This window comes from Oncorhynchus nerka, linkage group LG15 (genome assembly GCF_034236695.1).
Source record: "Oncorhynchus nerka isolate Pitt River linkage group LG15, Oner_Uvic_2.0, whole genome shotgun sequence".
Lineage (NCBI taxonomy): Eukaryota > Metazoa > Chordata > Actinopteri > Salmoniformes > Salmonidae > Oncorhynchus > Oncorhynchus nerka.
Genome location: NC_088410.1, coordinates 35,727,021 through 35,754,935, shown reverse-complemented (window position 1 = coordinate 35,754,935; position 27,915 = coordinate 35,727,021). Strand labels below are relative to the sequence as shown.

At 46.4% G+C, this 27,915-nt stretch overlaps 1 protein-coding gene and 1 pseudogene across 1 annotated transcript in view; both read left to right on the top strand.

The window, feature by feature from the left end:
- The window catches only part of LOC115142582 (regulatory-associated protein of mTOR), a 172,780-nt gene extending 155,460 nt beyond the window's left edge, over positions 1-17,320 (top strand). Inside the window, 10 exon segments of the mRNA XM_029682143.2 lie at positions 1,968-2,082; positions 2,536-2,660; positions 4,130-4,255; positions 6,999-7,049; positions 12,218-12,324; positions 13,448-13,575; positions 15,668-15,754; positions 15,977-16,093; positions 16,382-16,511; positions 16,761-17,320. Of these exon segments, the coding sequence (XP_029538003.2) occupies positions 1,968-2,082; positions 2,536-2,660; positions 4,130-4,255; positions 6,999-7,049; positions 12,218-12,324; positions 13,448-13,575; positions 15,668-15,754; positions 15,977-16,093; positions 16,382-16,511; positions 16,761-16,829 (1,055 nt within the window). The 3' untranslated portion in view covers positions 16,830-17,320.
- A 3,833-nt stretch (positions 17,321-21,153) lies between these two features.
- On the top strand, positions 21,154-27,259 carry LOC115142581 (platelet endothelial cell adhesion molecule-like; annotated as a pseudogene).
- Positions 27,260-27,915: the final 656 nt, after the last annotated feature.

Below are 27,915 nucleotides of genomic sequence, written 5' to 3'. Positions count from 1 at the left end.
GTAAAGAAACAGAGGAGTAAAAATGATAGAGGGTTGAGAGTGGTGGAGAGAAGAGAGGGAGGACAACAAAGACAGGGAAGAAGAGAGCCGGGGAACAGAGACTGGGAAGAAGAGAGCCGGGGAAGAAGAGCGCCGGGGAACAGAGACTGGGAAGAAGAGCGCCGGGGAACAGAGACGGGGAAGAAGAGAGCCGGGGAACAGAGACGGGAAAGAAGAGAGCCGGGGAACAGAGACGGGAAAGAAGAGAGCCGGGGAACAGAGACTGGAAAGAAGAGAGCCGGGGAACAGAGACGGGGAAGAAGAGAGCCGGGGAACAGAGACGGGGAAGAAGAGAGCCGGGGAACAGAGACTGGGAAGAAGAGAGCCGGGGAACAGAGACTGGGAAAGAAGAGAGCCGGGGAACAGAGACTGGGAAAGAAGAGAGCCGGGGAACAGAGACTGGGAAAGAAGAGAGCCGGGGAACAGAGACTGGGAAGAAGAGAGCCGGGGAAGAAGAGAGCCGGGGAAGAAGAGAGCCGGGGAAGAAGAGAGCCGGGGAAAGAAGAGAGCCGGGGAAGAAGAGAGCCGGGAAAGAAGAAAGAGGGAGCCCGGGAAAGAAGAACAGAGCCGGGAACAGCGAAAGAAGAGAGCCGGGAAGAAGAGAGCCGGGAAGAAGAGAGCCGGGAAGAAGAAAGAAGAGAGCCGGGGAAAGAAGAGAGCCGGGGAAAGAAGAGAGCCGGGGAAAGAAGAGAGCCGGGGAAAGAAGAGAGCCGGGGAAAGAAGAGAGCCGGGAAAGAAGAGAGCCGGGGAAGAAGAGAGCCGGGGAAGAAGAGAGCCGGGGAAGAAGAGAGCCGGGGAAGAAGAGAGCCGGGGAACAGAGACATGAAAGAAGGGAGCCCGGGAACAGAGAGCCGGGAACAGCGAAGAAGAGAGCCGGGGAAGAAGAGAGCCGGGGAAAGAAGAGAGCCGGGGAAAGAAGAGAGCCGGGGAAAGAAGAGAGCCGGGGAAAGAAGAGAGCCGGGGAAAGAAGAGAGCCGGGGAAAGAAGAGAGCCGGGGAAGAAGAGAGCCGGGGAAGAAGAGAGCCGGGGAAGAAGAGAGCCGGGGAAGAAGAGAGCCGGGGAAGAAGAGAGCCGGGAAGAAGAGAGCCGGGAAGAAGAGAGCCGGGGAAGAAGAGAGCCGGGAACAGAACAGAAAGAGGGAGCCGGGAACAGAGAACATGAAAGAGAAAGAAGAGCCCGGGAAAGAAGAGAGCCGGGGGAAGAAGAGAGCCGGGGAAAGAAGAGAGCCGGGGAAAGAAGAGAGCCGGGGAAAGAAGAGAGCCGGGGAACAGAGACTGGGAACACTGATTGAAGTCTGTTTTTTTCTGTTTTATTTGTGATGAAATACGTGATGAGTTTGCTGAAAGCAACAATACAAGGTTTCCCACTCGTGGTATTGAATTTTGCATGGTAGAGAAAACGACACAGACAAGACTAGCTTTTAATGAACCCCTTTTCAGCTTTTGATCAAGTCCAGAGGCGAAGGTCTTGCCAAGGTCTCGCTAGGCTAGATTAAAAACATTTTCTTCCAGTATTTCTTTTGTTACGCCTTTATGAATTTTTTTTCAATTAGCATTTCTTCTCTGAAATTCCTGACGGTCCACTTAGAGACATTCCAGATAGCCGAAGGACACCTTGACGACACAAGTGATGGTTGTCATGGCTACATAGCGAGAGCTAGACCTTTAGACAAGGATTGTAATGTGACTGTAGGACTATTGAATAGGGCTCTCGCTATCAAATGTTCCAGTCTTTATGGGAGTTACATGAGTGTTTTCATCCAAACGTATCTTTACTATCGTGATACCACAGTCACACACCCATGTAAATATACTCCTTTAGACTTATTTTCATTAATTGATGAAGCCAAATAATATATATGGATTGTGTGGTGTTTGATTCTTGTTTGATGACTTGTGTCAGGTGACTGGTGTCTTCTCCCCCTCTAGGCGTGACACGTCTGGACGACCAGATCTTCATCAACCGTAACCCTGGCGTTCCCTCCGTGGTCAAGTTCCACCCCTTCAACCCCTGCATCGCCGTGGCAGACAAAGACAGCATCTGGTGAGAGACCTATGCGCAACGCCTCAGCTATATTTGAAACACATTATTGACTGTCTCATATGATTCTGTCCCTGTAAATAATGCTCTACTTTGGCCAGAGACAAACAGTGCCTTCAGAAACTATTCACACAAGGTGCACCACAGTATATGAGAAATGGGAAGCCATTTTGAGATGTGGCCATTGACTGTGTTTGTTTGCTGATCTGAGAGGACTGAATATGTGGAAACAAGCCATATGGTGTGGGTTATTTATGTTCATCTCTGTGAAAAGAGTTGAAAGTCATCAGAACCAGGTCATTCAGACACATGCTGTAGTGGCAGCCCTGAGAAAAGTCTGTCCCCTATCAGGGCCATGACAGTCCAGTGACACACAGAACATAGCTGGCAGTGCTACAGACACTTGGTTTGATGTATAGTGGCTGGAAGTGACTGAAGTGTAAGTGTGTTCTGTAGTTTCTGGGACTGGGAGAAGGCAGAGAGGTTGGACTATTTCTACAACGGGAACCCTCGCTACACCCGCATCACAGCTATGGAGTACCTAAACGGACATGACTACTCCCTGCTGCTCACTGCTACAGGTCAGACACACACACACCTATACACTGTACACACAGGCAGGTAGCCTAGCGGTTAAAGAGTGTTGGGCCAGTAACCAAAGAGTCACCGGTTTGAATCACCGAGCCGGAAATCTGCCGCCGTTTATTATATTACGTATAATATAAACACACACACATGCGATCATCTCAATTATCTTGTACAAACATATGCAAGCACACACACGTAAAAAAAAATAGAACCAACTCCCAAGCAGTCAATCACTTCAGCATCACCCAATCAAACTAAATGCAGAAACTAAATAGACCCCAGTTGCCTCAATTCAAGGACACCATCATTTTGCAGTAAATAAATGTGCATGTTTTCTCTCTCCTGGACCTTGAAGTCTTATAAGCAAGCCTCAAAAGCCTGACTCACATCCTCAGACAGGAACACACACGCACACATTGTTCCCTGGGTGAAAAATGCTGTCTTAAATAATTATAAAAGGAATTAAGTCGGTAGAATTAGGTTGAATTGCTGGAGAGCGCCATTCTGTTCACTTTATTTCTCATGTGAAACCAATTATCGCAGGGCTGTGTTAAAATGCTTTGTGGCTCCAAAGTCATATACAGTCGTGGTTTTGTCTGTAATTTTAAACATGGTCATTCATTCACCCTGGTTTGCAGCCCTGTCTGAATACTTTCAAAATGCATCTGTATTTGAAGTTCTTCCCTACCTTGACATGAAGTATTGAGCACGAATCAGTCATTGCTTCTAGGAAGAGAAGAGTGTACATAAGTGGTTCATTACTGAACGTTCTGGGATTCTTTGGCAGTCTGTTCAGGAGGACTAGAGAAACAAGACCCTGATAACACGACCTTGAACTTAGTTTCAGTTTAGTTTGCGGTGCCTTTGTACAATGAGTGGCAGGGAGCATGGTATTATATTTGTGTGTGTAGGCTTGAAAGCAGTGGGAAGGTACCAGGCAAGAAGGAGAGGCGCATTGTACATATGAGTTTGTAAAGCCTGAGGCTGTAGAGACGAGGTCAAATTGCTTGACAGTTGCTTTGTGTCGACCCGACGTAAGAACTTGTCCGTTATCTCTTTTGTTCAGAGATGCATGTTAAAGGATAGGTTGCCTCCCAAATAGCACCCTATTCCCTGTATAGTGCGCCCATAGGGCTCTGGTCAAAAGTAGTGCACTATGTAGGGAATAGGGTGCCGTTTGGGATACAACCATAGACTGTGCTCCTGTTGTGTTCTTTCAGCACTCTTAGGTCACGTACGCGCTCGAGGCCATAGCGGTTAATGTAAATCCATGTGCACGCGCTTCGTCTCTCATGGGCACAGAGGGGGGACGTGTTTCTGCAAGTGTAAATATGGAAGTTGTTTGCGACCTCTAACCTTGTATGATATCTGTTTGTTTTTTTTCTCTTTACTTTTCCTTCCTTCTTTGTCACCCCCCTTCCTTCCTTTCTCCAAACATCCTCTCCCCCCTCCCTCCCTCTAGATGACGGGGCGTTGCGTATCTGGAAGAACTTTGCAGACCAGCGGAACCCCGAGATGGTGACGGCGTGGCAGGGCCTGTCCGACATGCTCCCCACCACCCGAGGTCAGCCCTCCTCCAGCGCCCACAGTAAAGACCACGCTATTTAACCCCCCTAGACCCCCTCCGTTTATCAGCCTAGACCCTCAGTGTACCTCCCCGTCGGCTTCAGTTTTACCCCCCGTACCATCACCACCACCACCACACAATACAACCTTTACCCCATTCCCATCCACCACTCTATCCCAAACCCTCAATCCACCTAGTTCTAGTGTCCACAATCATTCAAGTCCCCCCTCCTCCCCACCCGCTCAGAATTCAGACCCCCATCTCCCCACGTCCCCTTTCCACCAACTCTCCAACCCCCGCATATTTCCCACTCTACATCTGCCATTTGCTTGTCTATGTTCCTCTCCTGTACTTCTCTGACGTGTGACGGTTCAGAGGCTTATGGATGGCAGGTGCAGGAAATTGACTACTGAATTCATTCATTCATTTGAGATTGTATCAAATCAACGCTTATTGGTCATATATACAGTTTAGCAGATGTTATGGGGCAGCAGGGTAGCCTAGTGGTTAGAGTGCTGGACTAGTAACCGAAAGGTTGCAAGTTCAAATCCCCGAGCTGACAAGGTACAAATCTGTCATTCTGCCCCTGAACAAGCTAGTTAACCCACTGTTCCTAGGCCGTCATTGAAAATAAGAATTTGTTCTTAACTGACTTGCCTAGTTAAATAAAGGTAAAATAAATAAAAATAGCGGGTGCTGTGAAAGGCTTATGGTTACTAGCTCCTAACAATGCAGTAAAATCTAAAGAAAGAAATGAAGACACGTCGGGATGAATCTAATTAACCCACAAAGCACTGTAACAGTAATCCAAATGCAATCTATACGTATGTACACCAGATGAATTTACACCAGATATATGAAGAAGGCTATGTACAGCACTAGATATATTAAGAGTGTGCTATGCCAGGTATCCAGTATATAAATAAATATGTGCTGAGTATAAACAGTGTAACTGAAATGTACGGTAGAAGAAAAGTGTGTGACTATATACAGGTCAAGGAGCTGTTGTCTGACATTCAATACATAGCTGAATCACATTCCATTATTATCTGTGCTGGGTGTGAAGGAGGACAGGCAAGGGAGCTAGCTAGCAGGACGTTAGCTCTGACAGCTCTGTGTCGAATCATGGAATATGAGACACACTCATTCTATTCTAATGAGTGCATGTGTGCTCTGACTGACAGTACAGCGGACCACCAGCTGTGTGTGTCCCACCTTAACAAAGATGAGCAGCGTCCCTGCTCAGGGTGCCTGCTGAGAGGTGACACAGTTAACTAGCTGTCATACACACACATCCCTGAAGATTTCAGAGTAGGGCAGATATCACAGTCAACAACAAGGTATTCAACAATCAGGATTTCGCAGGGTAACTAACCACCACTTCACCTTGGAGGTAGAGGGGGGTAGAGATGGTTTGCACAGCTCAAGCTTGCGTTGATACAGCTGGCGCACTTGCAATGAACAGATGCCATCGTGAGATCATCGTTGGCACCGATTGTAACTGCTTCAGAAGCACGCACACACACACATTCCAAATCTCCCCCATCTCCATAACACGCGCTCTCCCCTCCATCCAGTAACGACTTGTCGGTCGCTATTCCTCCTCATTTTGTCTCATTTCATTGAGATCCTCCAACTCTGTCTTGCTACTTTGCTGCTACGTTGACTTTGGTTGGTTTTATGTTCATCTTCCTCTAGCAGAACAAGGCTGCCAGCTCCCCTACACTGTAATAGTTGGTGTTAATTTTATCACTATGCTATATGCAGTTAGTCCTGTTGTATTGCAGAACACACACATTCACACTTATAAACTGTGTTCAAAACATGCTCTTTCCACAACAGACTGACCAGGTGAGTCCAGGTGAAAGCTAAGATCCCTTATTGATGTCACTTGTTAAATCCACTTCAATCAGTGTAGATGAAGGGGAGGAGGCAGGTTAAAGAAGGATTTTCAAACCTTGAGAGAATTGAGAGATGCTGCTGGGTTTTTCACATAAGTTTCCAGTGTGTATCAAGAATGGTCCACCACCCAAAGGACATCCAGCCAACTTGACACAACTGTGGGAAGCATTAGAGTCAACATGGGCAACCATCCCTGTTGAACGCTTCCAACACCTTGTAGAGTCCATGCCCCAACGAATTTAGGCTGTTCTGAGGGTGAAAGGGAGTGAAACTCAATATTTGGAAGGTGTTCCTAATGTTTTGTACACTCGGTTTACACACATGCGTACGTACACACACATGCATTCAACGAGGTGTGCTCAAACACTCGTCTTCCCTGTGGTACAGGGGATTTAGACTCCTCTGCCCTCCTCCTTCATCCCAAATGGAACCCTATTCCCTATATAGTGCACTACTTTTGGCCAAGGCTGTAGGGTGCATATATAATTTAAGATGGAGTGTAGCTATCTGGAGCCTGTTTTTAAATGCACAGCCAGTAGTTGAGTAGTGGAATATCTCTCTCTCATAGTTTTTGATCGGTGTGTATCAGCGGTATTCATTTGGAAGATGTCATGTTGGGTAAACTGCAGCCTTGTTGTTCCGCTTCTCATTGTGTGTGTGGCTGTGTGCGCTTATGTGTCTATCTATCTGTGTGTCTGTCTGTGTGGGATTCAAACTCGCACAAACAAAAACACAGAGAGCGTGCGTGTGTGTCTGTGCATGCGGGGGTCCTTGCTAACAGTGTGAGGTGCTGGGGCTGATGTGCTTCTGACTCTCCTTCCCCCATCTCCCTGCCTCCTCCTTTCTGCTCCTCCCCTCGCAGGTCTGGCCAGGCGGGTCTCCATCTGTCTGGACAGGAGTAAGGGACAGGGAGGTGAGTGCTGTCTTTTCCTCTCGTCTGACTCAGTGTGCTGCACAAACCCCAGCAGTCTGCCCCTGCACTACTACTTCCTCCTGTAGCCTGATCCGCCCCCCTCCCAGGCCTCCCTTTCGTCAGTATCCCTCTCTCCACAGGCTAAAGCTGGTATCGTGTCTTCCTACCAGTGGTCATGTACAAAACAGACATGAAGGGGGTTGAACTCTGCCCAGACGACTCTAGTATTAACTGTAAGCTTTTACACGCAGGTATATTAACAACTCAGATTTGTCTTTTTAGTTTTTATGAATTGTGTGCTTGTTTTACCCTGATAATAAAACGTGTGTGTCGACGTAGTTAGAGCAATGCTTCAGCTCCGATGTGAATGTGCCGTTTCTGGTTCGATCGGCCTCGGTATCGTTGCAGGGTTGGAATTACAGGAGTTCCAGTGGGAGTAGTGTACTAATCAGGGAAGCCACATTAGTCTTACAACTGTCATCACGGCACCCCCATATGGGTTATAACATGATTGAGGATGCCCTGAAAAATAATCTACAGTGTATAATTAGAGGCCTGCTGGTAATGTGGGATGTTGATAGTAGAAATAATGGACCTCCTTCCTCTAGCCCTGAGGCCCTTACTCCAGACTCTACAGTACCAATGATTAGTTCCCTCCACAGCCAAGCAAGGGGCCTTAAAACTGTCTTCATCCAGACTTGGGTTTTTCCTCTGCAGCTGAATTGGCATGTAATGTGTGTCAGAGAGAAGACCATAGAGATTGGGAAGGAGGGTAGAGAGAAAGAGCGAGAAATGGAAGGGATAGTGAGAGAGAGGTGAGAAAGTGATGGATTGACCGAGAGCGAGATATGAGAAAGGGGGGAAGAGAGAGGGAGAGCCTGCCTGCCTGTTTGGGTGCTGTTTATTTTCTATCTGTTGTGGAGCAGCGCCGTCTCCCTCTCAGCCCTCATTACACCCTATGGAGTTATCATTAGTGTTTGTTTAGCATTCCGGAGAGGGAGACACACATCGACTTCCTGTCCACACAGACAGAGCGCAGACCTAATTAAGTTCTCATGCAAATGTCGTTTATAACATCTTGCGCTCTCCCCCCTCTCTCATTCTCTCTCTCTCTCTCGTCTATCGCTCCCCTCAACTCTCATTCTCCTGCAGCAGCTTGAGGAAGTTTTCTTTTTCTCTGACTAGACTGGGGAACTTTGAGTGAAAGTAGGGCAGTCCTGGGGCTGTCCTACTCCACATACACTGGATGGCTGGAGGCTTGTTAAAAAGGCCTCTGGGAGCTCGTGGCTGGGAGATGTAGGACTAAAAGAGGATACGTCCACAGAGCGAGAGGAACAGAGGGGGGCGGACAGATAGACGGAGAGAGGGACTGGGAGAGGGACAAACTAAAACAGAGGCTGAATATGAGAGAAGGCTCAGATGTCTCAGTGACTCTGGACCCAAAGTTTTTAGTCATCACTGCTCTAATACTCAGACTCCCTTAGCCTGTAATAGAGGTTCAAAACAGGCTCCACTCTAGAGTTGTATGTCTCTCGTCAGCTCACAGGTCAACTAGCCTAGCGCCAGAAGCCTAATCAACTACCAGTGCCCGTGTCCATCAAATCAACCCCATCCGTGGTGACGCCCTCATCGTTAACTACAGGCTTGTGCAGCGTAGTCCTAGTTAATTCCATCACCGGGGTCCTGGAGGACACTTTCAAAGCAAACACGATTAAGGGAATAAAAGAGAGAGAGGAGGGAAGTTGAAGTCGGGGCGCAGTCTTTAATAAACTGCGGCGTGTGTGAGAGCCAGTCCATCAACAGGTGATAATGGTGTGGATTGAGAATGCAGAGGCAGTGCTAGTCTCCTAGAGAGAAATAATGAGTGATGGGAATATGAAGTGAGACTGAGGGATATGTAAGGAGAGCTATAGAGAAGGGTATTAGGGAAGAGAGCCAGGGGCAGAATGAGTAGTGGAATGGGGCTATCGTAGCCACTGGAGACTGCTAACGCTAGTTTATGCGAACGCTAGCTGTAGGGATAACCTAATTGCGCTTGCAGCTAGCATCTATATGCACCAGCAACACCCACGCACAGGCAGCCCCGGAATATCCATTCCATTATAGAGTATGCTAATGCTAACTAAATCATTAGCCGCCTTTGTAGTCGTTATTAAGGAGAACAATGGGCCTCCAGCACTACCTCACATCCACTCCCTCAGTCAGGCATCTCCATCTATAATGTTGCTATTGATATATGTGTGGACTTCTAAGATCCCTGGTTATGCTGCTGATTCTCTCATTTTAGGGAAGTTGAGACATAGTCTGTGTAAGAACTCAATGCGTTGACCCTGATGTGACCTTTCAGCGCCTGAGAGATGTTTTTGATTGGAGTTGGTTACGGTTGAACTGTATGGAGGGAGTGAAGAGAAAAGAGAGGTGTCGGAGTGGGAGGAGAATAAAGATGGGATGGGAAGAATGAGAGATGGGGTGGACCGTTTTGTTCCCTTATTTTCCTGACATTGGGTTCAGTCAGTGTGTTGGCTTGTAAAGCAGGGGATGGAACCGGTTCAGGGAACAAATCCGAAAACTCGAAAGAATTACGCTTTTTTGAGGGACGGAAACAGAACCCGGAACGAAAGTGATCTCTAGTGTTCAGGAACATAAGCATTATTTTAAAAGCATGGGAACTGGTTAACAACATTCTCTTTTTTTTGTCTGCCAGCTAGTTTTCTAGGTAAGGTTGTGAGGCCGGCCGGTTGGACTTACTGCCAAATTCTCGAAAATGGTACTTTCTTCTGGTTTGAACCAGTTCCGAACTTTATTATGCTGGTCAGAACATTGGGACGGAGCAAAACAAAATGTGCTTATGTTCATAACGAAACGATTGGAAATATTTGGAGTTTCCAACCCTTGCTTGTGAGCATTGACTTTAGTACTATCTGCCTGGAATAGTTAATTTTATAATAAACAATATTAGGGTTTCTCTACTGCACTCTCTTCCTCTCCCTCTTTCCTCATCAACGAGAGATGGGAATTTCTCACTAACACAGAGCTCCAGACTTCAAAGGAATGCCTCATCTCCCTCAGTCTCTGGTCTCTGAATGGGGCCAGTCGTTCTGTTTGTGTGCACGCGTGTGTTTGAATGTGTGTGTGCACGCGTGTGTGTAATGGGGGAATCACAGATGTTCGTGTGTGTGTGTGAGGGTCCCAGCTCTGTGGGTGGCTGAGTACAATCTGAAGTGTTCCCCCACTCGTCTGCATGTGAGCCAGAGCTAGCTAACAGCCCGCGTAGCTGTGACGCCAGAGCTAGCTAACAGCCCGCGTAGCTGTGACGCCAGAGCTAGCTAACAGCCCGCGTAGCTGTGACGCCAGAGCTAGCTAACAGCCCGCGTAGCTGTGACGCCAGAGCTAGCTAACAGCCCGCGTAGCTGTGACGCCAGAGCTAGCTAACAGCCCGCGTAGCTGTGACTCCAGAGCTAGCCACGCTGGGGCTTAGCCTCAAGGTTAGGCTATGCCCCCGGCCCTCTGCCAGGTGTCACAGAGCGGCTTATCAAGTACGGTTGAGACGCAACCACAGTTTAGCTCTGTGACTCCCACTCTCAGTAGCAGCATATGGAGGTGCCGAGGGATTCTCCCGCTCTCTCTCACGTGCTCTCTCTCACGTGCTCTCTCTCACGTGCTCTCTCTAATCTTTCATGCTCTAATCTCTCAAACTCATCTCTCGCTCGCTCTAATCTGTCTTTCTGTCTTTCTCTCTTTATCTCATCTGTCTTTCTAATCTCGCTCTGTCTTATTCTCTCTCTCTCTCTCTCTCATCTCTCTCTCTAAATTCTCTCTCGCTGTTTTTCTCTCTGTCTTTCTCTCTTTCTCTTTCTGTCTTTCTCTCTCATCTCTCTAATCTTTCTCGCTCTCTCTTTCGCTCTCTAATCTCTCGCTCTCTCATCTCTCTAATCTGTCTTTCTCTCTTCACTCTAATCTCTCACTGTCTTTCTCTCTCGTTCGCTCTCTCTCGCTAATCTATTTTTGTATTTCTCTTTCTAATCTCTGTTTTATTCTCTCTAATCTCTCTCGCTGTCTTTCTCTCATCTCTCGTTCTCTCTCATCTCTCGTTCTCTCTCATCTCTCGTTCTCTCTCATCTCTCGTTCTCTCTCATCTCTCGCTCTTTCTCATCTCTCGCTCTCTCTCATCTCGCTCTTTCTCATCTCTCGCTCTCTCTCATCTCTCTCTGTCTTTCTCTCTCTCATCTCTTTCTCTCTCGCTGTCTTTCTCTCTCTAATCTCTCGCTGTCTTTCTTTCTCTCATCTCTCTCTCTCGCCGTCTTTCTCTCTCTAATCTCTCGCTGTCTTTCTCTCTCATCTCTCTCTCGCCAATCTGTCTTTCTCTCTGTCTTTCTCTCGGTCTTTCTCATCTCACTGTCTTTCTCCCTTTCTCATCTCTGTCGCTCTCTCACTCTCTCTCCGGGTGTGACACCCTGTCACTGCAGCCTGCCAGTAGTAACATCTGGTAGAGCAGTTGGTCTTTTTGTTTTTGTTTTTTGACCCCCTATTTTTGCCTCCCAATTTTGGATCTTGTCTCATCGCTGAAACTGCCCATCGGGCTCAGGAGGCGAAGGTGGAGTCATGCGTCCTCCGAAACCTGACTCACCAAACCGTGCTCCTTAACACCCGCCTGCTAAACCCGAAAGCCAGCCGCACCAATGTGTTGGAGGAAACACCGTTCACCTGACGACCAAGGTCAAGCCTGCAGGCGCCCGGCCTGCCACAAGGAGACGATAGCGTGCAATGAGCCAAGTAAAGCCCCCCCAAGAGGAGTAGGTCTTTTAACCTCAGCCCGTTGTGAGTCGCAGGGTTGGCAGCCGCCTCAAAGTTTTGTGGCTTCTTCCAAATCGACCCCTAGCCCCCTAACCTTAGGGTTGGAAAGGTGTTGGTGATATCCTGACGTCTGATGACAGTGACTCTTCATTAGACCCACAATTGACTCAGATGGTGTGTTTCCTGTTTACATCCACCAGTCTGAGTGTGTCAGAACTTTTGGCAGATTACATCATGACCCATGCTCAGCTGGTAGATCATGCCCCCGTGTCCCGGGCATTGACAGCTGGGTCTTTGTCAATGGTGTTTCCGCCTGTGTGTGTTCCCTTGTATCTTTCTGTCTGTGTGTGTTACTAACCAGAGTCCTCTCTTAGGTGCAGGCATGGTGGTGGACTGGGAGCAGGAGACGGGGCTGCTGATGACGTCTGGAGACGTGAGGGTCATCAGGATCTGGGACACGGAGAGGGAGATGAAGGTTCAGGTGAAGGGAAACACACTGAACATAACCCGTTTATCAACAACGTTGTTTTGAAATGTCACAGGTGCCTCTGCACATGATTTCTCAGGTGACAAATCTCAAATCCTTTCTACAAGTTTTGACCAATAGGTCCATTGGGAGCATTATGACAATCTGTGGAAGTGTGGGTACTTTGTTGTGGCAAGCCTAAATAAGTTCAGGAGTACAAATGTGCTCAACAAGTCAAATAATAAGTTGCGTAGACTCTGTGTGCAATAGTGTTTTACATGATTTTTGAATGACTGCGTTCTCTGTACCCCACACATACAATTATCAGTCGAGCAGTGAATTTCAAACACATATTCAACCACTAAGACCAGGGAAGTTTTCCAATGCCTCGCAAAGAAGGGCACCTATTGGTAGATGGGTAAAAAAAAAAAAAGCAGACCTATCCCTTTGATTATGGTGAAATTATTAATTACACTTTGGATGGTGTATCAATAAACTTAGTCACTACAAAGATACAGGCTAACTTCCTAACTCAGCTGCCGGAGAGGAAGGAAACCGCACAGGGATTTCACCGTGAGTCCAATGGTGACTTTAAAACAGTTAGTTGAATAGTTGTGATAGTAGAAAACTGAGAATGGATCAACAACATTGTAGTTACTCCACAATACCAACATAAATGAAAGTGAAAAGAAGGAAGCCTGTACAGAATAATGGGTGAGAAAAATATGTATTTAATCCAGTTTGAATTCAGGCGGTAACATAACAAAATGCGCAATAAGTCCAGGGGTATGAATACTTTCTGAAGGCACTGAATGCATCCTGGTATTCAGCACCTGGCTCAACATTATCGGTTGTATTTCCATTCAACTTGTTAACCCTTTATTTGAGAGACAGTAGTATGGTAGGTATGCGAGCCCTGCCCTGTCTCTGGCTGTATTGATGGCAGAGCCTAAACGGCATTCTCCATCAGTCAGCTGTAGACGTGATTGATCGAGTTGTTAGCCAGTTACTCAATGTTTAATGAGCGCCGTGACAACCACAACGTTTGTTATGTCACGGCAACGACTATGTAATTATGTTTTTTTCCCCCCACATTGCTTGAACTAATTGTGTGTGTGTGTGTGTGTGTGTCTACCAGGACATCCCAACAGGGGCAGACAGCTGTGTGACTTGCCTATCATGTGACTCACAGCGGTCTCTCATCGCAGCGGGGCTGGGCGACGGCTCGGTCCGCCTCTATGACAGGAGAATGGGCGCCAACGAGTGGTGAGTGTTCTCACTCGCAAACACAAGACGCACACTTTTAATGCTACCTCCACACTTTGACTTGCATAATCGCTTCAACAATGAGAATCATCCCTGCATGCACACGAACCTGGTCACATTATTCTGTCTAAAATGTGACTTGAGATAAATGTGAATGGGCTTCTATTCTTCCTAATTCATTTCTAATCATAGGGCTTCTTATTCCCAGTAGAGCAAAGATAAGCTGTGTGTCTTAATGTTTTATGAAACTCTCATTAGCATCAGATATATTTTATCCCCTTAAATTATCATCAGACACAATGTAAAATCGTATGTGCAAAGCAAAATAGGTAATGCTGTTAATCATTTTTTTTCTCACGTGATCTCATATACATTACCGGACAGTTTATTAGGTACACCAATCTAGTACTGGGTCGGACTCTCCTTTGACACCAAAACAACCTAAATTCTTCGGGGCATTCTCCAAGACGTCGGAAAACGCTCCACACGCAGATTGGACGTCAGTACGTTCTGATGCTGTATTGGGTTGAGATCTGGGGACTACACAGGCCACTCAAGTAAACTGAACTTGCTGTCATGCTCCAGACAATGTTTTTCCACTCCTCGATTGTCTAGTCTTGGTCACGTGCCCACTTCTTCTTGTTTTTAGCTGATAGGAGTGGAACCCGGTGTGGCCGTCTGCTGCAATAGCCCATCCGTGACAAGGATCGACGAGTTGTACGTTCTGAGATGCTGTTTGGCACACCACTGCTGTACTGCGCCATTATTTATTTGTCTGTCTATGGTCCGCCTGTTAGTTTGCACGGTTCTTGCCATTCTCATTCGAACTCATCAACAAGCTGTTTTCGCCAACAGGACTGCCACAGAATGGGTGTTTTTTGTTTGTCGCTCCATTCTCAGTAAACCCGAGACACTGTTGTGCGTGAAAAACTCAGGAAGGCGGCCGTTTCTGAGATACGGGAGCGTCTGGCACCGACGATCATAACATGCTTAGAGTCGCTTAGGTCACTTGTTTTTCCCCATTCTGACGTTCAGCCAAACAGTAACTGAATGTCTTGATGCCTGTCTGCCTGCTTTATATAGCGAGTCACAGCCACTTGACTGACTGACTCTGTAGGAGCGATCTAGTTTCATGAACGGTGTGGTGTACCTAATAAACTTCCGCTTTATTTGAAGACTCATATCACTGATTTCTGCTGTATTCTCACCTGGAAGCTCCCAGCTCTCCTGCCACATCCTGTGTCCACACGGTCGTGCGCATCTTCAGCCAAACATTATTTTCGTTCATCCCCAAAGAGAAAACAGGGCAATTAAGCCATAGTGTCCCATAAATCTTTAACTAATGTTAATTTAAGAGCTTCCCCTCAGGCACTGAGACTGTCGAACCCTTTCCCTTTGTGCTCTCCTTTAAAACCAGTAGAGGGCCAAGCAAACACACACATCGCATACACACTCAGGCGAACACACAATGATGCACACTCTTACAGAGTTTGTAACTATTTTTGCCAAGGGAACAGGGATAGGTTTTGGTCCTCACTTTGGCTTTCTGATTGCTTCTTAGTGCTGGCCCAGAGTCAGATTTGTTTTCTGCTTCTTAAAGCTAGGATTTGAGGTTAGGTCATCTGGAGCCTAGATCTGTGCTTAGGGGCAACTACCTCCTCAATCTTCAATCACAGTGTCTTGTCACTCAAGGATGCTGTTACCATGGAGATGGGATGTCCAATATTGCTTATACCCATGTATTTATGGTGACACCCAGTGGCCATATACATACAATACAGCCTTGCTTAATGTTTGGGGGTTTTAGGCTGAGTTTCTGTATAGCACTTTGTGACATCTGCTGATGTCACAAAGTGGGGCTTTATAAATACATTTGATTGATTGATAACTCAGATCAACACAACGGCACTGCTTTAAATTCTCATACACCCTTCACTTTTACACTGTGTGGCGTCTTGCATGTTGATGAACTATGTTGGAGTCCATCCACTCACACTGCTTACTTTGCACATCTGCCTCTGTCTCTCCTGTGAACAACATGGTTGTAGGTGGACTGAAGTTGATGATGCTTTTCCTCTGTGTCTCCCCACAGTCGTGTGATGACATACAGGGAACACTCATCCTGGGTGGTCAAGGCCCACCTGCAGAAGCAGACGGACGGCAAAATCATTAGTGTCAGGTAGTGCTCGTTGATGAGTGATTGAATGGTTGGTTGATGGAATATTTCTGTGACGGTCGGGTGTCCAGATTTGGTCATACTACTATTCTTGACTCTCTCACACGCTCTAGTTCTCTCGCTGTCTGTGGCTCGGTCCAAGACCAGCGGCCCTACTTCCTGTAGATCTAAATGGATGTGATGACATGTCATGTACTGTTTGGACTCCTTCATCCTTCTCCCCAGTGTCGATGGAGACGTGCGGTTCTTCGAGCTGCGGTCGCCGGACTCTGTGAACGTGCTGCAGACGGTGAAGGGGTTAACGGCGCTGGACATCCATCCACAGGCCAACCTGTTTGCCTGGTCAGTTCACAGGTTTACGGCACGCGGCAGGAAGGGCCTTCATAAATGGTCTAAACCATAGAGTTCGATAGAGGACTCCAGATGGATATAACCCATTTTTTGTAACCCTCTATCAAACTCTATGGTCTAAACTCACTTTGAGGAATTAAATGTGGTCAATACTATATCAACGGATGAAAGGTGGGAGACGGTCTGACGATTTCAATGTTTGCTACATTTGGTACCGCAGCTATGAAACTAATTTCTCACTCCTTCCTTCATTCTCTCGTTCTCTCCATCCTCTCCCAGTGGATCGATGAACCAGTTCATAGCCGTGTACAACTCCAACGGTGACGTGATCAGCAACATCAAGTATTATGATGGTTTCATGGGCCAAAGGATCGGGGCCATCAGCTGTTTGGCCTTCCATCCCTACTGGGTACTATGCCATTCTTACTTTCTTCATAGTAGTCTGAATCTCAACTAGATAACGTAACATGGGAACTACGATTTGGGTGAATAGGTTGCGTGGGTACAAGGAGTTATCACAATGTCTCTTAAACTATACTCTGCAAAACCTGTCTTTTCATCACACCTAACTACACTAAATGGTTTGGAAAATGAATGTTTTTACACCTGTCTTTGAGTCCATTATATTCTCTCTTTCTCTCTCCCTGTGTCCCAACAGCCCCACCTGGCGGTGGGCAGCAACGACTACTACATGTCAATCTACTCAGCGGAGAAGAGGCTCAGATAACCCCTCAGCGTCAACCCCCCCTTGAACTTTACCTTTGACCCCTGACCTCTCTCCCCTCGTGAGCCAGGATGTAAATGACTTCTAATGTACATATGCCATTGTTACCACCCCTGAATGTTCTATAGTGATGGCTGCTGACAAACTCGTGTTATGATGTTGACTGATTATCTGATTATTCTTGATCGTTTTATTCATATTCTCATTATGAAGCTATTGATTGTAGACTTGGCAGTGCTGAGGAGTGTGTATATTTAATTGCGTGTATACAGAGATGAATAATAGGTCTATTTTAAAGGTTCCAGCCTTGGCTGGGGGAGACAGGCGGTGTCGCTACCTGATTGAACTCTGAGTGACCTCTACATTACCTTTCTTTGACCTCTATGCATCGGGGTCAAGAGGCTATCGAGAGATGGACAATTCCCTCTCTCACACACGACTCTGGACCTGAAAGGCGTGGCTCACGGACGCCCGCACAACCCTTATTGATAGCCCCCCGCTGTAGCTAATAGACGTTCTCTCACTGTTCGTGTACAAGATGTTGAACTACAGGCTTTTCCTCTGAAACAGCCAGGCACTTTGACAGACGGGGCACATCTGAGAGAAAGTGAAATGTAGAACAGAGCACAGATGATCCCAAAGTGGGCCGGCCCACAGCCTTGGACACAAACCGATGCCCATACAGATGTCCACTACCATGCTATACTGTAGGACTAATCAGACCTTGCATCCATGCACCCTCACCCAATTGTGCTAACCTCACCAACCTTTGCCATTCATTTCCATTGTCCTATGCCCAAAGGCTGACCCCATGTCCATAGCGCAATGGGTGACTACTGCTCAGCTCTAATCCCAAGATGCTTCTTGTCTGCCCTACCTGCAAAGCAATAAGGAATTAGCTAGGAGCTCTCTACAGCCTCCAAGCTTCTGCTGCTCTAGCTCCAGACCCCCCCCACTCATCAGTTGAGCCATACCCGCCTGAGGAGCCCCAGCACTGGGAGACACGGAGCAGTTTGCTGGGGTCCTGAAGTATCAGTTCCAGAGCTCTGGCTGAGGCCCGCTTGACCCATGCCCATCCACAGTCTTTCCTACAGACCCCAGCCAGAAGCACCCCGCGCTGGACGAGAAGAAACACAGCGCCCACTGCATCCCCTCGTCCCCATTGACACCAATGGGGATGAGGGAATGGGGTTCTGCTGCTACTTTGCTGTATTCTCGCACACAGGCTTATGAGGACTTTATAAACTGTGTATGGACTGTCCCCAGAAACACACACACCAGCCCTAGGCAGCCCTTTGCCCTGTGTGCCAACTACCAACCTCCACCCTGCTATCCGCTACCCTTTTTGGAGAAATGTCTACGGCAATTTTCTTCTATCTTAGTTTTTTTTCTTTTAACCTTGGTTTTATTTGCCAGCCGTATTTGGGTTCTTTAGCAGGAAAAGAGTTTCAAGAAGATTGTGATAGAAGTTGGGTCGAAAAAGAGGAGTGACTTCAGACTTGCACACCACTGGTAAATACACAGTAACGATCCATAGCACTTCTTCAGTTCAGTGTCCTTGTTGTCAAAAGCCACAGCTCCTTCTGTCAACCTCCAACACTAGCTCAGGTACCTCATGAGCCACATAATACCACGACGTCTCTGCATGGTAGACGCACGGAGGTTTGACTGCCACAAGGTCTGGTGTTACTCTTGATGTGACGAACTAAGAAGGTCAAAATCAGTTCAGTGAGTCCTGAGGTGCCTTTCTTTTTTTAAACAAGGGTTACCCCTCTGGTCAACACTCGCTCCAAGTGCGGTATCGCAATTAATGTGCCTCTATTAGGGGTCGCTTTTTGGGTTTGCTCTGTATTACCTTCCTGTTTTTCTTTGAATTTTTTATTTATTTTTTGCTCCGTTTTTTGTGATTTTATATTTTTAATTTGCTGGTGTTTGTTTGCCTTGGACCTCAGTGGGATGGAGAAATGAGAGAGGACTGTTTCTCCCCCTTTCACAGACGCTCTCACCCACACGGTGTCTCTCATACAGTACTCCCCCATGGATGCTACCGTCACCTTTTTGCCTCTAAAGTCCTCAGCTTGGCTATCACCCTAGAAAGGAATGGACAATAATGCTTTCCCTGTGGACTGAATCGGGCAGGGTAACCGGTAACACATGCCATGCATTCTGTAGAAGCGGCTGCGCTCGCGGTCATAACCAAGCCCCACTACGCTCAGTAGCTCACCCTCTAGGGTACGGAGGAGGTACTGCAGCCTCCACTGCTTTCACTGACACCTACAGCAAAACCCCACAGCGCTGTCTTTCAGCCATGCTCAGAATCACATCTCTAGATATCCTGCTTTGAGTTTTAACATTTTAGATATGGAAACAAAAATAAACTTTGAATACTTTAGGAGAAATGAAAGCAATCGGGTGTTTCTCTGTGACGGAAGACGGCTTTGCTGACTGGTTTATAGGACAGGAGATGAAGTCAGTAAAATAAACCAAATACACAACAACACTAGTTTTCCTGGTGTTTTTTGTTGTTGGTGTGTGTTTTCATGTTTGTGTTAATGTTCATGCTCTCATTATGAAGTTCTACATGTATTGTGTAAGACAAATGTATCTGATATTGTGTCACAATATTCGTGTCATTACCATATCGGTTGATTAGGAATGTTTAAAAAAAAAAAATGTATATTACTTTTTTATTAGGCATATTTTCCTTCTCACCAGACCGCTTAAGAAAAATCCTCTGAGGAGTGATTGTCTGTGAAAATCAGTCCTGGTATGAATTTCATAGCAAAGAGATGATTCAAATATTTTTCATGGACTTAATTAAGCCTGAGATTCGAGGTGCTGCTTGCTACATTTTGTTTTTGTTTTTCATTCTGAATCCTTGTATTTATTTGTTTGGTATTTCATGAATGTTCTGAATAAAATCAGATTTAGGGCTTTATTCAATCCCTATCGTGGAAGTTACAGAGCGATTGAAATTATATGGCAATGTTTCTACTTTAGCTGACACTGCATTCACCATAAATGCTGCATATCTCGGCTCAATGGGATATGACCTTCACATGTCTATCGTACAATCTGTAACACTTCAGCGAGACTCATTGAATAGAGGCCTTAACTTTGTTAACTGTTTCTCTGTTTGCCGTGACATTGGTTTGTCTATGGTTAAAGGTCAAGAAAGCCTCATTATAAAGAGAGACAGTTTAATTGATAACAACCAATGATACTTGCCAACTAGCAGTCCCCTATCTGAGTTTAGACATGGAATAGAATCCTACTGGTCTGGAGGTACAGATAAGTGTGCCTTAACTGGAGGCAGGGCAGGAGCTAGGATAAATCCAGTCTCGCACTGTCTTACCCAACTGAATCTCAGGCAAAAATTGTAAAGTGAATTTAAAAGTAATCCAATAAGTAATCTAGTTTTTCAAAAGTGTCTGTAATCTTATTATTTTGCTGGTAGTGTAAAATATTTGTTTGTTTTGTAATCAAATTACATGTAATCAGTTAGTCCCCAACCCTGCTTAAGGGGGTATAAAGAGGTTGCTGGTTCTTGATTGAAAAAAATACATGGACCCCTTTCTGTTTTCTCAATGACATTCAAGTTTATGCCTCTTAAAGGGAAACTAATCCAAAAGTAAGTAATACGATTACGTTGGAGTTATGGTAAACCAAAAATGTAGTTACTTTTTACAATTTTGGACAGGTAACCATAACGGATTACATTTAGAAAGTAACTTACCCTGCCCTTAAGAAATGTACATTTACATTTTTGTCATTTAGCAGATACTCTTAACCAAAGTGACTTACAGTAGTGAGTGCAAACATTTTCATATTAATTTTTATTTCATATTGGTACAAAGGTAAGAGTGGTATATCATAGTAAAACTGTTTATTTTGTCTGGCGGTAGGTAGCTCAGTAGAAGTTAAAACAAACAAAATCGTAACTAGGAGCTTAAGCTAACAGTAGTTTGACAGCTTTGAAGGGCATGCTGGGATTTACGACAGTGTAAACTGTAACGAACGAGCACAATGTGATATCCTACCCTCAGGAAACAGGCTCTCCTGAGCACAGAAGCAAGGGTGCCCCACTTCATGTTACCCCATAGTACCTGTAGAGGCCCAGACACTTGGGGGGGCAAAGGTTAGCTCCTTCCTACTGTACCCTAAGCATGCTGAGCAGTGTCTATGACTACACACACAGCCCAGAAAGAGAACATTCCAAAACAGCAAAGTTCCAGCAGCTCCCACATCCTGAGGAAACAGTCACTTCCTGGAAAATGAAGCCAAGTCGAGGGCTCTGCTCGCTGTGATAACCAGCGGCCCACTCTGTGGCCGAGGTAGAGCACCTCCCCTGTCCTCTCCTCCCATCCCACTACTATCCCCCAGTCGCATCAGCCCAGGACAACCACCACCGATGTGGGAGCCCCAACAGCCCTCACTCAGGATGATCACCCAACTACTACTGCTAACCTCTGTTCTCCTCCCCACCTGTAAGGAAGTTTACATTTACATTTAAGTCATTTAGCAGACGCTCTTATCAAGTTTGATGATAATCTCCCTCTGGGAGGGTTTTGGGTTGGGTGGGGAAATAAGGAAGTATGGATTTTCTTTACGTTGATGTAGTGTGTTTTTTTCCCCCTCCTGTTCCATCCAGGCCAAGTGGCGGAATCGCAGGCATGTATGTATTAAAGTGTTCTTGAAGAGATTCTTAAAATAGGATAGTTAAGAGTGCAGTGAATGCAGTTTGCAGAACCGGGGAACTCTGTATTTCAGGTTTTTCTTTTGGAGTGGTATGTATTCAGCTATTGTTTTGGTTCTCTGTGAAGGTTTGTGTATTCATAGATTGTGTGCTTTGGGACTGGACGTTCTTGTTTTGTGTATTCATAGATTGTGTGCTTTGGGACTGGACGTTCTTGCTGATCTACTTTCTAATACTATGGACTTGTTTTACTGAAACATATCTTATACTGAGAGGTGACTGATATACCCTAATCATAGTATTAACACAGCTAAAACTGAATTGACACACTGGAAATCCTATGAGAGTGGTTCCTGGATCTTGTCTTATCAGTGTTTTCACACTTTTGGAGTATGAGACAATGGATAAGTTGTGGAAGGCTTTGGAAACTCGTGTTAGCAGTGTCACACGCCGCCTCCTCCTGTTAGGATGGAGGGGGGGGGGGCCTGGCAGAGGAATGTCCGCTCCGCACTAGACCCCACTGGGAGGCCCCTTTATCTAAAGAAGTACTCTGTGGAGGACAAATGTGGGAAAACAGTTCGCTATCAGCATGCACTGAATCAAAGGACTTATGTTGTTTTTGTTGAGGGTCTGTGTTTATATCCAATTCATTGGTGTGAGTGATTTCATCTCCTGAGTATCTTGGAGCTGGAAGATGACTAGCTATATAGCACTGTGTTTTATTGCACTGTTCTCTTACTATGGGGATATCTTTTTGGGCCTCAGTGAAAAGATTAATGTCACTACCAAGTGTGAATTCACTAAATAATGTGCTTTGGTATAAGATCACAAAGGCTTGTTTTCTAGAACTTTTGTTATACATTACATTTGATCGGTCAGAGCATTGACTTTGAGTTATTTCTCCAGTGTTCACAATCCGAAGTGTCAATCTGACTCTCGAGCCCAGCAACGCCATCTCCCAAGGTACCAATGTGATGGTACGCTGCCAGGCCTTAGTCAGCAGCTCTTGACTCCTGAACTGTGAATACACCATCTACAAGGACAACACCGTGGTGTACACGAGGAGCACCACCACCACAGAGGACCTCCTCTACTCTCTGCGCATGGCCAGTGTGGCAAACACTGGGAAGTACGAATGCAAGGTGAACATACAGGGCAAAGGAGCTAAGCAGCAACTCTGAGAAACTGACTGTGACAGGTTAGTACTCTGTCAACTCTTCTCTGTTGTGGACTGAAAAGCTTGCAAGTTAAGCATAACTCTGTCTATGGCATGTGATTTTTTTTTATCTGTGTGACCGCGTGCTTTCACTCGCACTCGTGTCCATCCAGGCCTGCAGACGCCAGTCCTCAGCGTCGACAAGCGTGTGTTCAGCAAGGGAGAGGAGGTGACCGTTTGGTGTAAGGCCCCCGAGGAGTCCGGCGCTATCGTCTTCTACTTCTACAAGGACCTTTATGAGGAGATGGTCAACGCCAACCATGTGTGTTAATATTGGCTGTGCTTGCTAAGTTTTTTTTTACCCCCACTACAACTTATTTCACAAACATCAACACTTCAAGTAGCAAGCACACACACGTTTACTTTTCTAGTTAACATTGTTATATTATTATGACCAACCAGGTGGAGACTAGGCTTGTGATTCAACAACGCTGGCGCCCACAAGCTACACTGTGACTACAGGGTCTTACTGCTGACAGACTCGGTCCCGTCCAATGCCAGCAACAATGTGGTGGTCACTGTAAAAGGTGAGTGGAGCCCAAAAACAGAACATGGCGGTGAACATCTAGGGCCGGTTTCCAAGACACAGGTTAAACCTAGTCTTGGACTGAAACACACATTCAGTGGAGGTTCTCAGTTGAAATACCTTTTTAGTCCAGGACCCTACTGTTGTTCTCAATTTCAATTCATCTCTAATCATTTTAACCATGTCCGAAACTTAATAGAATGTGTCTGGGGAAAAGTCTCTTGGTTTCAACCTTCAGCTTCCAGACCAATTTTCCTCGTTTTGTCCTCCAGAGCTGTTCATCACACCTGTCATCTCTGTCCAACGATCATCGAAGGGGAAGATCTGGACATCTGCAGTGTCATTAGTAACCTCCAGAACAGCTCTGGGCTCAAAGTCTACCTGAGCAAGGGACTGATTCTGCTGAGTACTGGTCAAAGTAAAGCCAACCACAGCATGAGAGCCCTGGCTGAGCGCTCTGGGTAGTTTGAGTCCAGTTTGGAGATGGGAAATGTTGTCAAGCAAGCAACGGAAAACGTGACGATTACAGGTGAGTGACTGGATTTGTAAGGAATCTGAAATGTACTGTAGAATGTGGTGTTAGCTTTCTTGATACGCTTTTTTCAACAGCTATCTGTTCTATCAGTGTATAACCAAGTCGCAGCTAGGGTTAAAATTCTGGTGAGCTTTCCTTAAATTCCTAGGTTTTCCAGAAATCGTGGTTGGAAGTTTCCTGGAATTAGGAGCGAATAAACAGGAAATCCAGAATCCTCCAACCAGGATTTCTGAAAAACCTGGGCAACCCTATTCACATCTATTACCTTATCAATGTTCATCAACATTCCTCGTGGATGTTCTTACATGTACTCAGCCTCCAAGAGTGTTGAGGAATCAATTGTTGTTTTTATCCACCAAACAGAACTGTTTTCACAGCCAGTTCTGACCATGTATCCGACAGAGGTGTTTGAAAATTCACGTTAACCTGCAAGAGTACCAACGACTCCTCTGACAGAATCAGCGCTTCGGATGTGAAATACTCCATTTACAAGGACAATTACACACTGACGCCAGGCAGCTTCAATGGTATATATGTCGCCGCAGGGGTACGGCGCACGAATGGGAATTACTCATCTAAAGCAGACGCCAGGATGATCTCCAAGTACAGTGCAAAGCTGCCTGTCCAAGCAAAAGGCACTACTACAGCCCATAAGGCTTTTATGTGTGACCCAAAGTAAGTCAATCTCACTTGTCTTTGAATAAATTCATTTAGTTAATCACCAGCAGCATAACACTCTACAATCCACTGCTGGTTTGCCTCTAAAGCTAAGCAGGGTTGGTCCTGATCGGTCCCTGGATGGGAGATCAGATGCTGCTGGAAGTGGTGTTTGAGGGACAGTAGGAGGCACTCTTTCCTCTGGTCAAAAAAAAAAATATCCCAATGCTCCAGGCCAGTGATTGGGGACATTGTCCTGTGTATGGTGCCGTCTTTCGGATGGGACATTAAAAGGGTGTCCTGACTCTCTGTGGTCATTAGATCCCATGGCACTTATCATAAGAGTAGGGGTGTTAACCCCGGTGTTCTGGCTAAATTACCAATCTGGCCCTCATACCATCACGGTCACCTAATCATCCCTGCTTCCAATGACCTCTCCACATGAACAGTCCATTTTGTAATTTCAATCACTTGTTCTATTCATTCCCCAGTTCTTGACAGTAAACCGGAGATAACGGCTATTGGCAGAGTGATCGTGGGAAAGCCCTTCAGGTGCGCTGTCACTCAGACCGAGGCAGCCTACCCATCGACGACACCTTGTGGAACAAGTATTCTGAGGGTAACTCGACCACCGTGCAGCAGCCGCACCATCAGGCCATCTTCCCTATCACCGTCCAGCACTACAGCGACACAGTGGACTATAAATGCGAGGCACAGAACAACCCCAAAGTCGACGCGTTGGTCAGCAACAAACACCACCGCAGTCATAGCTGAGCCTGTTGAAGTGTGGAATGGTATACAACGTTAAACACGTCCATGCTTCATTGGATTGTAGCATTATTGCACACTTCTTATTTAACCATCAGAAATACCCCTCTCCCAGTGCCTCTGTCCAATCCAGGAGTCATCATCACCCCAGACCTGTCTGGGGTCACAGAGGGAGATGAGATGTACCTGATCTATGGGGTGGAAGGTTCCCCGCCCGTCACCTCTAAGTGGTACCGAAGTGGGAACATGGCCGCTGTTCACCACCTCAACCCAATCCAGCGCGTCCCACCAGATCAAGGGAGGGGGGAATGAGCACAGTGGCACCTACTACTGCAAGGCCATCAACTACACTACCATGGTCCAGAGTCAGCCTGTCACCGTAGATGGTGAGAGGTACACACACACACACACACTCTGAGAAGATAGAGCAAGGCCCTGCTTTACTTATCACAATAGGTTGAGAGACAGGCAAACAGCACACACAGCGGGTGTCCACACACTCCACCATAGACACGCATTTATTTACTGCTCTTACTGGATGCACCAGTCTAGATTCATTTGCTTTCACAGCACCACTTGTGTAGAAACGAAAGACTCCTCTTTGGACCAGCAGCGACAGTTTTGCTCTTCTCACAACACTGTTCAGGGGCTGCTTCAGTGACAACTGACAAGTTTACTTCCGTCTGATCTGATCCCTCCACCCCAGTGCCTGCCAGCAAGGTTATCTAACCCCACTATTAACGAACCCCAATGAGCTCCTCTGCTGTGGCGTTGATTAGCATGAGCCACGCTAAATTCCCCGCAGCCACTCTGCCTTCTGTCCTGTGGTGTGGTTAGTGCCGACGGCTAACGCGACAGCACAGTCAATCCGGATGCTAGCGGCAACGCGCTAGGCTCCCATGGGTTGTGACTCCTCAGCACGACGTGGCCAGCACTCATTATCCAGAGCAATTAGACCCAGCCTGCTTCCCCCCATATTGGCACTACGGCAGCTCCAGTGGCAAGGCAGAAGATAGGGGGATGAGGAGGAGAGGGGGAATGAAGGGAACACTTAAGTTCAGACCCCAAGAGGAGGAAGCAGATGGACATTTGACTCTGAACTTTAAGATTGACTTTCTCTCTCTTTCAACCATCCTCTGTCCCCTCTCTCCACCCTGTCCTCATCTCCACCCACCCTAACTGTCTTTCAACCTTTACCCTTTTCCTCTCACAAACACCCTGCCTACCTCCCCCCTCTCCCTGCATCTCTCTCCCTACCTCTCCCACTCTTCCTTCCTCTCTCTCTCTACAGTGAAGATGGCCATGTGGAAGAAATGTTTTATCGTGGCCTGCTGTCTGCTAGTGGTGGCTGTCCTGGTCCTCGCCTGCGTGCTGTGCTACAATTCCAAGAGAGGTAGAGAGACCTAGAGTCCCCCAGAAATACAGGCCTTTGCTGGTGTCTGACTTTGTATGAATAGCCTCTTCTCTCTCTCTCATCTCCTTCTCTTTATTGTATAGGTAAAAGAGAGAACGCAACTGAACTGTCAGTGTGAGTTGGAATGCTTATTTCCTAAGTAGTTTTCTGTGACAGTGGCTATCTAGGATGATAGCATTAGCTGGCGCCAATGGTTTTGGTCAGTGCCTAGCACCATGTTGCCACACACAGCACAGCCAATGGGCCTTAAAGGGATAGTTCACTCCAAAATGAAAAGCTTGTCAGATGTTTTCAGATCTTGAAAGTGGTCTGTTGACGAGATTCAACCATGTCCCATGGTATCTGTTATGTAGATCCGGCCATATGCCTCAATCCCAAATAAATGTGAACGATAAGCACCATTTCATTTTAGGTGTGATCTGAAGACATTTAACACCCTTTGATTTCATATTGAATTAACTGTCCCTTTAATGCGCTTTAAGGGTCCTAGAATTAAGAAATGATCTCTTGTTGTGTCACTGCCAACATTGACTTTATGTTCACCATTTCTCAGAAAGCCTTCGAGCCCTAAATCAGATGACTCTCTAACAGTGAGTCTTACCCACAGCACAGTGGAGGTTTATAACCTGCCCGAAGGTAGCCCGTTTTCCTACTCGATCCTGTGTGTTCCATCTTGACCTATCGTCATGCTTCGAACCATAACCGACATTCAACTGCCCACGTCTGTCTCAAAATGTGTTCCATATGGGGATATGTGTGTTCCATTTCATGCTAGCCATTAGCATGCAAGCTGCTTGTAGCATGTTGGTGTCAGAAGTTGTCATCCTAACGTCCGTCCATATCATGACACCCATACGGTGTGCATATAGGGGTCTCTGAGGTGACCTTAGGTGACTTCTTAACTCTCTGCATCTCCTCTCATATTTTCCTGTTAGAGGAACAAAGATGCATTGTCTTAACGTCCAGCTGTAGACATCCTGTGCAACTTAGAATGAATGAGAGAGGACATGGCAGAGAGGCTTAGTGTGTGTGTGTATTTAGCTTAGTTCCTAATATACAAATCGATACGGGTCTTAACAATTGATGTTTTACTTCAACAAACATGCCTCATTAGATGTGCAGATTCTGCAGTGGTTTGCAAGATGTAACTAGCTACAGGGCAGCTGTTTTCAGTAGTGATTGTGGTGTTGAGAGTGGCCATATCATCTTATTACAGACGCAGCGCCACCCTTTGACGGCATGGAGGGAAGAGCGATCAATGGGACGCAAGCGTGTGG